The sequence below is a fragment of the Symphodus melops genome, assembly GCF_947650265.1.
Source record: "Symphodus melops genome assembly, chromosome: 15".
Lineage (NCBI taxonomy): Eukaryota > Metazoa > Chordata > Actinopteri > Labriformes > Labridae > Symphodus > Symphodus melops.
In genome coordinates this window covers 10,506,278-10,516,957 of record NC_136705.1, presented here as the reverse complement: position 1 = coordinate 10,516,957, position 10,680 = coordinate 10,506,278, and the positions used below count along the sequence as shown (strand labels likewise).

General features: G+C 38.9%; 2 protein-coding genes across 2 annotated transcripts; one reads left to right on the top strand and one right to left on the bottom strand.

Annotated features, from left to right (window-relative positions):
• Positions 1-852: 852 nt before the first annotated feature.
• Positions 853-2,503, bottom strand: borcs7 (BLOC-1 related complex subunit 7). Its single transcript, XM_079363528.1, has 5 exons — positions 2,327-2,503; positions 1,784-1,846; positions 1,618-1,661; positions 1,505-1,525; positions 853-1,377 (listed from the first exon to the last, which is right to left on the bottom strand). Exons 1-5 carry the CDS (start codon positions 2,456-2,458, stop codon positions 1,326-1,328), a joined length of 312 nt encoding a protein of 103 aa, XP_079219654.1. The 5' UTR covers positions 2,459-2,503; the 3' UTR covers positions 853-1,325.
• Positions 2,504-3,330: 827 nt separating this feature from the next.
• On the top strand, positions 3,331-10,311 carry cyp17a1 (cytochrome P450, family 17, subfamily A, polypeptide 1). Its single transcript, XM_079363509.1, has 8 exons — positions 3,331-3,894; positions 3,985-4,123; positions 5,593-5,828; positions 5,902-5,988; positions 6,965-7,183; positions 8,319-8,488; positions 8,751-8,854; positions 9,496-10,311. Exons 1-8 carry the CDS (start codon positions 3,580-3,582, stop codon positions 9,774-9,776), a joined length of 1,551 nt encoding a protein of 516 aa, XP_079219635.1. The 5' UTR covers positions 3,331-3,579; the 3' UTR covers positions 9,777-10,311.
• Positions 10,312-10,680: the final 369 nt, after the last annotated feature.

Sequence of the window (10,680 nt, the reverse complement as noted above, 5' to 3'; positions counted from 1 at the left end):
AAAAATATGTTTTCTCAACGGATGTCTCCAAAATTAAGATTTTATATTGTCAAATATAAATGTGGTAGTACTCAAGAATAAAGTTGAAAACCCTCTGTGATTTAATTATTGGCGGTAAATAAAATGAAATTGACACAGAAAATATTTTAAACAGACCAAATTTAAATTTAATTTAACCCTCTCCTGAGTTTTTTTTCACCCCTAAAAATAAAGTGTTTGATCTTAATTCTAACCGTTCTGTTTTTACAGGCATACTGTACAATCTGTCAACGAGTTGTATTGAAGGCCACTATGTCCTTTTCATGTATCCAGCCCTATGACACACCCTGAGTCAGCTCAACAGCAGCAAATGCTCAACATAGTGGTATGAAACACATGCAGCGTGAGCTGACAAGACTCAGCAGCGTAGCCTCAGGGACGCTGTCAAGGTCAAGCAGCTGTTTGGCCTTCTGGCTGCTGATAAGTTTGTCCTATTTCACCTTATCATGTGCCTGAGCTGATGATGTAGCCAATGACAGGCTCACTGTTACAGTTTCTCAACTTTATAGAGGAAAAGCAATTATTTCCACAACTTGTTGGATTGGATCTTGCCAAATGTCACACACAAGGCTGAAATCATCAAATGAGGTGGTTTAACACATGCACCAAGGGGTTTACATGTTGTACTGCCAAGATCTGCTCCATCCTTGAACCACAAAGGTTGTAGACTCTGTGTGCCTGCAAGAACTTTTCTCATCATCTTCCAAAGATTAGAGAGGGATGACATATCTCCCTAATTTACTGTAGACTCAAAATTAAAATGCAAACAATGGAAACCGGAAACAAACGTTTGGATGCGTATATCTAAGTATGTACTTTCAGGACTGTTTTATTAACAAATATTTGCATCGTTACCGTCAAGGGTTCTGTGTCAGACAACATATATAATCTACTCCCATACAAATTATATAAAAACATGAGGACACAAAAGAACACAAATGAAAGCTTACTTTTCACACAGTTATGTACTATTACTTTGTATTAGGGTAGCACGATGAGTAGCAAAAATGACCTTTTTTTTTTTTTTTTAAATAATTGGAAAACAATGTCAACATTATTTTAATAAACTCCAGGACAAAGTTTCAATTGTCCTTCCGTTGCAGAGCAAATATAGAGATTGCTCAGCGTCACACTGTGCCAGACAGCAGAGTGTTGTAAAGCATGAACATGGCAGCTTTTCCTTGTGATCCGACTTTAAACCCTAAAGATGCTCAAAGTCAAGCTAAGAGAGCATTTGTAAACAGTTGACCCTTCTGTGGTGAGGGTTTGAACTCTGTGTTGCTCTGTCACTTCAACAAGTGTCTCAGCTGGTCTTGCAGGTTTTTAGAGTGCTCCACACTGCAGGATAGAAAGAAGCCAACGTGGAAGAGAGAACATCATGAGTTTGTGTTATGGCTTTCTGCTCAGGCAATGATGTCAACTGTTTCTGTAAAATGTTAAACATGGTGTGTATGTTGAGACTTACTTCTTCTGGATGGCCTCCTGCCTGACAGACAGACACAGAGAGATAATCTTTTAATGTTCTCTTCCAGTTTTAATAAGTTCTCAGATATTTGTAAACAGCTGGTTGATACTCACTGGTATTGCAAATGTGTGGTGATTATAGACATTTTCCTCAGGCTCTGGAAGAAAAAAATGACAATAAACCCATTAAATCAAGAGCAGACCACTTTGACTCGTTGTCACAACAGCAGAAGTTATTTATTTCACGTCTTGTTTTCTGAGGTCGTGTAAGTATTCTTACATCTTCAGAGTGCAGAATGGCATCTTCCTGAATCACCATGTTCCTTGCAGCTTGACCAAGAAGCTGGGGGAGATATTAACAAAACCTGAACGATTAAAACGTGTTTATTTCATGACGTGGTCAGATAAATCAACAAAGTCCAGATTTCTCAAGCAGCTACTTCCATGTTTTGAAGAAAAACGTCTAGTATATTTAAAGATGGTTATAACTGACTAACAAGGCTAAATGTGATTCATCTTGACTGTAAATAAATAATCAGCCAACATTTAAGTTAATTGCTTTCTACATCTCAAATTTCAAGTGTGAAAAACGCCTTCATTCAGGATTTTTGGCTGCATTAAAAATTCAATTGCATAACTGAATGATAGCCCTGCTGAACGTGTCGATTTGAGTCCCAAAATGATGTTGATAAATGTAATGTCCTGCTGGTTGTACATTATATTTGATACCGTACAACTGTTCAGGTGTCGTCTGTCACAGAGCTAGCTAGCAGCTGATAGCGGCAGCTATTATTTTGTTATTGAAACACTCAGATTGTTTTACCTCCTGACTACGAGATCCTTTCAACACTTGGCGTGTCATTGCGATCACATCCCCGCTACAGGAGCCCACCTTGTCGGATAATAAACCTTTGACAGACTGTCCGAACCGTGGCTGGGTCTCAGTTGATGCCATTTTCTGTTTTGGCTGGCTACGGTTCCCGTGAAGGACCAAAATTCGCAAAAAACGCGTTTAATACATTGAAGCGACACTTCGTTTACCTTTAGTGTACTTAATACTGAAGTTGGCACTCGACTTGTATGATCACATCATTTTAAATATGTCACAGAATTTTGTCACAAATTCAATTTAACTAAATAAAGTTAAAAAAGGGAAATCTAATTGGCTTTCAAAACTCATTCAACACTCGTTCTTTAATCATGTTGTATCTTTGTATTTTAATTGCTATTCTGCATGGATATAAGCTGAATTAAGTTATATTCTGTTAGTTAGGTGTGGATAATGAAAGCATATCATATTGTTTGTGATTTGTTTAGAAAATGTTCATCTGCAAAGTTTTTGCTGCAGCTATACAATATGATAGAAATGTAGCTAAGCTGAAAATGTTATCAACAGAAACATTAACTCTCAAGAACAGTATACAAATATATTGACAACCCCTGAACAAAGTGACACACGGTTTGTTCTTTACGTGTGTAAGAAGGGTTTTTTTCTGCTGATAAAAACCTCATTCAGATCTTTTTAAGTCAAATTAACTTATTAATTAACTTGTCAAAAACTTGGTCTGGTGAAAATATTAAATGAAAAGCTGTTTCGGCAAGGTGCTGTTAATCACTTCTGGCAGATATGGCTGTGTTTTTATCTATCCTGTGGTAGAAGTTTCAGGAGGTAATAATAACCAATTGAATTATCCATGTAGTCTCTGATGGTCTTACTGTATTCACTACTAGGTTAATGAGAGACCCGTTTTAATTTCTGTTTTATGACCACCAAACACCCCACACAAGACTTTAATACAGTACAACACATAATTACTTTTCTGCACTGGGTACATTTTGACTGTGGTCATGTATGAATATGTTTCATCGTGGCTTTTGCTAGGATTCAATAACTCAAGTGTTTTCTTATCTTGTTTAATTTGGCTCAGCCTTACACAGTCAGAAGTCAAGGATTTGGCATTGAAGGAGCTACATAAAAGCATGGCCCTGCTGCCGCTCAGGGACCTGCTGCACTCCCTTTGTAATGCTCCGCGTCAACTGAGCAAGACCCCTTAGACAGGGCCCTCAGCTGCAGATATGGCTGTGCTTTTGTTACTGTGTGTGTTTTTTGCTGTGTGCCTGGCGTTGTTGGCACTACAGTTAAAGCTTAGGAAGTCTGTGCAAGGCCCTCAGGAGCCCCCTCGCCTTCCATCACTACCACTGATCGGTAGTCTTCTGAGTTTGCAGAGCCCATATCCTCCTCATGTGCTTTTCAAAGAACTACAACGGAAATATGGACAGACCTACTCTCTAATGATGGGCTCCCATTGCGTCATCATCGTCAACCAGCACACACACGCCAAAGAAGTGTTGATGAAGAAAGGAAAGATATTTGCAGGAAGACCCAGAACTGTGGGTATACTTCTTATTCATTTTATTTTTTTATGTACATCACTAGTCTTTGAAATGTTTTCCCTCTCCATCATTGTATGTGTGGTGAAGGTAACCACAGATGTTCTGACCAGAGATGGCAAGGACATTGCATTTGGAGATTACAGTACTACATGGAGATTCCACAGGAAAATAGTACACAGAGCTTTGTGCATGTTTGGAGAGGGCTCTGCCGCCATCGAAAAAATAAGTGAGTATCTCTAACATGTTTCCTCTTACATCATAATATGGTAATGGTATGCTTTTTATTTTTACTGCACTTAATAGAGACTCCTTTGGCAAACACACACAGTATACATTTTGAATTGAAATTTCTGTTCTGGTTCTGAAAGAGCTGACATAACAACAAAAACAACCCATCTCTATGTTACGTCTCAGATACATCCACGATGCAAATTATTTGTGCTTTTTTGTGTCCCTGGAATTCTTAATTCAACACACAAAAGAGCAAATATGTTTTGTCAAAGAATACAAAAATAATAACCCACACAGTTCCTACAAAGGATTTTCCTTTAAAGCTTAAAAAGGTGTAAACTGTTAACGTTTGATTACAAAGCCTTTAACATTTGGCAGTATTTGCTTTTTTTTTTTTTTTTATATAGATAGACCTTAAAGTTATTTCACAACTGAGTGCATTCCTTCAGAAAGGTCCAATTGATTTTGTGTGCAACAGAAGCATCTGCGTCTATAAAATAGAATCAACCAAAATTGACTTTGGGGTTTCAACAAATGAGTGATTGTACTGTTTGTTCTCATTAGTTTCTCAATAAATCCTTCTTGATACTTGATTCATAAGATTTCAGTAAAAAAGAAACGGCCCTTCACTGCACATTAACATGAGATATTAAAATCGCTTCTTTTGCCTCCAGTGTAACATGGGTCAACTTCCTGATGGTCTATTATGTAGGATGATTTTGGTGTCAAAATAAACAACAGTTTGTGATTTCATGATAACAAGGAGCAAGTCATACATGTATTTTTACAACACTGAAGAAGTATGGCAGATCAAAATCACTGATTCAAATTACAATAAGTACATCCAAACATCACAGAGCGGCATTAGACATAATGAGCAATTTTTAAAAAAAAAGCTAAACGCTGCTGCATCGGGCAGAATCATGTTCATTATTTATTTCATTTATGACCAGTTTGAACTAAAATGGCTAATACTTCAACCAGTGCAAAAAGAAGGGAGATGTGCTCAAGTCTACAGCAGCTAGTCTGAGATAATGTGCACATATAGTTGTTAAACCTCAAAACTCTTTTTTCTATCTTTTGACTGACCTTGCTTTAAGAAGGGAGGAGAAATACCTAAAAAAAACTCTTTACCAGAAGATTAAAAAAAAAAAAAATAGAAGTGAACAATCGTGAGTTGTGTTTAGAGACAGAAGTGTTGTCATACTCTCTGCCACGTTAATGAAGTTTAGGTTGCTCTTCAGATGCTTTCTTGTTGGTTTACTACAGAAACACATACAGTGTGTTGAAGTTTACAAGGTAGCTTTAACTACAAAGATTGAAGGGAGTTGAAAATGTGTCAGACTTTAATACAGACACAATATATTGTTTAAATAAGTTATTATTTTAGCAAGATTGTCAGAGGTTTTTGTTTTGAAAGTATGTCTTTAATTTAAGATTGTCTGTCTCCCTTGTTCTGTTCAGTTTCTGCAGAGGCTCAGTCTCTGTGTGGCATCCTGTCTGATGCAGCAGCAGCTGGACTGGCTTTGGATCTTTCTCCTGAGCTGACAAGGGTCGTCACCAATGTCATCTGTGCACTCTGCTTTAACTCATCCTACCGCCGAGGAGACCCAGAATTTGAGGCTATGCTGACCTACAGCCAGGGCATTGTGGATACAGTGGCAAAAGACAGCCTGGTGGACATCTTCCCCTGGTTACAGGTAGGCCAGATGAAAAATATGTATAACACTGTTTTCACAAACATCATATCATGACATCTGTCTGTTTTTACAGATTTTTCCCAATGCTGATCTGCGTCTTCTTAAACAATGTGTTGCTGTCAGAGACCAACTTCTACAAAATCAATATGATAAACACAAGGTAGCCTACCTATTTCTATGAATATTCCTAATAGGTATCTTTGAGATACAAATGTATTGGAGGGGGCATATAGTGTGCCTACAAAAGAAAGACATTTTTTAACCAAATTATGGAAAAATATAGACAGCATTTACATTTGAAAAGATGGTTAATTGATACGCACATGTGCTGTTTTTCTATCACCTAAGTTAGACCAAAGCTTTTAAAGAACCTTTGGGAGATGTCTGCAATGTTTTTTACCTGAATTTCTATGGGTCCTTTGTTGATATGCAGGGTTTTTTAAAACAAAAACATGCACACACATCCAAAAACCTTCCAAGCTTATGTGCTTACAGGCAGTGGTGTAGTGGTGCAGTGGTGCCTATGAAGAAGTGGGTAAAGTCTTTTTTATGTGGCCCCTCCAGCAGAGGATAATCTGCCTCTGTTATAAACAGTAACATTTCAGACTTCTTTTGAATATATAGCTATTGCATAAGAGCCAACTAGCCACAGAGTATGGAGAGTCATCCCTTCACCATCTGAGGAAAGAAAATGCAGCATACCACAGATCAATCATTGGTGTGAATCAGAGGGTATTTGGAAGTGGATGAAAAAATAAGTTGTTGAACTTCGTTAACCTGTGTATAGCCCACACTACACCCATGCTTACAGGGAAAAAGAAGGACAGAAGCGAGAACTGGGGGAATATCAATCAAATTCCAATCTTGGACCTCTATGTTGCCTCATTCAAAAATCAAATGGCAGTATATCCATTATTTTAATTTACAACTAAATACGTAACATATGATATTACATATATGGAAAATATTGGTTATCGTGATGATGACATTTCTCAAAATATTAAGGTTTTTGCATGTATGGACATGCAATAATGGAAGATATAAAATATGCTATATAAATAGCACAATAAATAATTGTTGAAGTAATTTAAAGTTGCTCTAGATGGTTAAATGTGTTGAATGTGACCCCCTCTCAGATGGACTACAGTGACCATGTGCAGAGAGATCTGATGGATGCTCTGCTGAGAGCCAAGCGCAGCGCTCAGAACAACAACACAGTCGAGATCAGTGCAGACTCTGTGGGTCTCAGTGACGATCACCTCCTCATGACTGTGGGAGACATCTTCGGAGCCGGCGTGGAAACCACCAGCACCGTGCTCAAATGGGCCATCATTTACCTCATCCATCACCCACAGGTAAAGCTGGAGCTGGAGGAGCTGCCTTTGTTTTAAAACATTTATTCTAAAGTGGCAATTCAAAAGTCTGTATGGAGGATAGGCTGTGTTTACAGTATTTGTAAATAGACTTAAGCTTTTATCTTAGTCTTCTGACACCATTCACACATGGCATTGGTTGGTATGTATGTTGACCATAAAGAGGTAACTAATTCACACACCCCTGACGCACAGGGGGGCCTTCAGGGGTTAAGGACACATCAGAGATGTTACAAGCAGGAGCTGGGGATCAAACCCTCAACTCTCCGATTGAGAGACAACAACTCTACCAACTGAGCCACAGCCACCGTCAGTCGCATCATTACAAAACTTTCACAGCTGTGACAGTTTTCAGATTGACTTTGCTGTCTGTTTGAAGCTCAAGTTTGGTTTTGGTTATGTTCAACCATAGAGTCTAGATTTTCCCCCATTTTTGTCATTTCAAACATTTACTGGAGGGAAGCCTATTTAACATTTAGCTACAGTTTCTTTAAATGACCACTAGAGGCTACTCTGACTCCATTTAGATTTATTTAAAACAGCATTAAAAGGGGAAAATTATTTTCTAAATTCAGTTTCAAGTTATAGGTTTAATTCAGGTTTATTCAAGTCAGCTTGATTGGCAGTTATCTCATAAGTTTTGGTTGCCTTCGATTATTGCCACATTATTTGTTTTTTCAATAGATGGAAAAAAAGATACATGAAGTTAATAACTGAAACCTGTTTAGGATTTTACATGTACATCATCACCAGCGGGTTCCAGAGGATATGTTTTGGTTTTGTTTGGGGCAGGGGGCTTTTAATGTCTTTATTTAGAGAGATATGACAGTGGAAGTGCATAGAGTCAGAAATCAGTGAGAGAAAGAAAGCGGGGAATGACTGGTGAGAAAGGAGCCCCAGGTCAGATCCGAACCCAGGCTGCTTTCTTGGAGGACTATAGTCTTCACACATTGGGCGCACACTAACCTCTTTGGCGCCCCCAAAGGATATGGTTTCAAGTACATTGGGATAATATGTCACTACTACTACAGATTACCAGCTGAAGGAAAAAAGAACATGTACACCCATTTCTCTTTGTGCAGATTATGGATATTTTTGGTTGTGTGTTTGTGTTTAGGTGCAAACACATATCCAGGAGGAGCTGGACAGTAAAGTGGGGGGAAACAGGTCCCCTCAGCTCAGTGACAGAGGCAGTCTGCCTTACCTGGAGGCTACCATCAGAGAGGTGTTAAGGATCCGACCTGTGGCACCTCTGCTCATCCCCCACGTGGCCCTCAGTGACAGCAGGTACACTCAACACTACATAGGCCATTCACTGGCATTCTCATGTCTCTCATGATGAAAAGAAAACCATGCAGCTTCAATAACAGAAAAATACAATCAACACAATATTAGACAAATTGGATTGATCTAAAAAAAATTGCTGATGATTATGTCATGCACATATATTTGTTTCCTGCACAGAAACAGACATTTAACCAGCAGACATTAAATCTGAAGGAAAACTGTCCGATAATTTTCCTCTTGCTTTCCCTTGTCTTCTGTGTAGTATTGGGGATTTCACAGTGAGGAAGGGAACTCGAGTCATCATCAACCTGTGGTCTTTGCATCATGATGAGAAGGAATGGAAAAACCCTGAGCTCTTCGACCCTGGTGAGGGGAAACGAATGTCTATACTGCAATATTTTATACTGAAAATGTTGCATCATTGAGCGTTGTAGTTATGGGGGGGGACACATAAGTCCGTAGGGACTTGGGTTGGGAACCGGAGGGTTGCCGGTTCAAGTCTTCATGCGGTATGGTAGCTGGAGAGGTGCCAGACCACTTCAAGAGCACTGCCGAGGTGTCATTGAGCAAGGCACCAAACCCTCACTAACTCAGGGGGCGCTTCCAGTGGAGGCAGCCGCTGCACTCTGACACATCTCCATTAATGCATGTCCCCAGGTCCTGCTTGTGCATGTGTGTGATTCAGGTCTGTTTGTGTGAGAAGCATGTCTCTAAGATAACAGAGTGCAAAGCAGAATTACCCCCTGGGGCTTAACAAAGTATAAAAAAATGGACTTGAGCTTGTATAGCACTTTTTAAAGTTTCTGACTACTCAACTCGCTTTTTACACCACAGGTCCCATCTCCTCATTTACACCAATTCACACACTGATGGTAGATATTTCATTGTGCAAGGTTGCAAAAATGTATTAAAAAGAGCAGGTCCTATATCTGTACCTTATCGAGAGAAAACCTTATGCACTTCTTCTTGTGTGTTTCAATTCTGATTCTCCATTTTATCCTCCACAGGTCGGTTCTTGAACAGTGATGGTACAGGCCTGATCATCCCATCAGCCAGCTACCTGCCATTCGGTGCTGGAGTTAGGGTGTGTCTGGGAGAGGCTTTGGCTAAGATGGAGCTCTTTCTCTTTCTGTCCTGCATCTTACAACGCTTCACCCTCTCTGTCCCATTGGGCCAACCCCTGCCCAGTTTAGAGGGCAAGTTTGGTGTGGTCCTCCAGCCTGCTAAGTACAATGTGAACGCCACACCCAGACCAGGCTGGGAGAGAATCAAGTGCCAGCCATGTTGAAATGGCCCCATGTTCCTAACAGCACTGCAGCTGAGGTTTGACTGAAGAGTCTACTGGGCTTTTTTTTTTCGGTAGCCAAACTCACATCATGCAGGCCTATGATTGAGCATGGAACACTGGACCAGGAATATAGCATCTTTTTCTACACAGGACATTATTACTTGATATTGTATTGAAGTCTCACCCAGAGCTCACATGGCAATAACATAGACCAAAAAAACAACAACAAAAAAACAAGTATTTAAAGAGCAACAGTGAGAAACAGATATTTCTAAACATCACTATGTTTACAACAGGAAAACTGAATAATATGAATTGTATTTATTACCATTGTCTTGTGGTCAGAGCATTTTTTTGGATCAGAGCATTTGGAGTGCATATTGAGAGTTTTGCAGAATCTAAAAGTCTGGTATTCCATGTCATTCTACCGACACTACAAAATAAATCAAGGGGGTGTAAATGTAACTCTGTGCGCAAATGTGTATAAATGTCTTTATTCACTTATAAAGTTTCCAACAGCGTTTTTATTCTTAAATTCGTATACTTAAATTTGTAGCCTTCTGTTAATGATTTAAATCTTAACAATGTTAGATCATGATAAGCCTTTCGTAAACATAAATCTTATTTCAGTGACAATTATATAAATTATAATCAATAGAGATTTTGTTCATGACAATTTTGCTAAAACAATATACCAAAGAAATACAGAACTATAACATGGCACATTACTGTCAAAATCCTCTCTGCGACAGGTCCCAAGTCACAAAATCAAAGGAAATACAACTAGCAAATTGTACTACAGTTTACCACTTATTCCATGAAAAAAGGTTCTTTGTGACTGATACATCATTCTACATGTCTACATGAAAAACTATTCCTTCTTTGTGTTAGCAGAATCTTGCTT

Excerpts from the sequence above, each read along its gene's own strand:
- borcs7 (XM_079363528.1), bottom strand. The coding sequence starts at position 2,458 with ATGGCATCAACTGAGACCCAGCCACGGTTCGGACAGTCTGTCAAAGGT. Across the intron at positions 1,847-2,326 it reads AAGGATCTCGTAGTCAGGAG|CTTCTTGGTCAAGCTGCAAG; the intron begins GTAAAACAATCT and ends TATCTCCCCCAG. Across the intron at positions 1,378-1,504 it reads CAGGAGGCCATCCAGAAGAA|TGTGGAGCACTCTAAAAACC; the intron begins GTAAGTCTCAAC and ends TCTATCCTGCAG.
- cyp17a1 (XM_079363509.1), top strand. The coding sequence starts at position 3,580 with ATGGCTGTGCTTTTGTTACTGTGTGTGTTTTTTGCTGTGTGCCTGGCG. Across the intron at positions 3,895-3,984 it reads TTGCAGGAAGACCCAGAACT|GTAACCACAGATGTTCTGAC; the intron begins GTGGGTATACTT and ends TGTGTGGTGAAG. Across the intron at positions 5,829-5,901 it reads ACATCTTCCCCTGGTTACAG|ATTTTTCCCAATGCTGATCT; the intron begins GTAGGCCAGATG and ends CTGTTTTTACAG.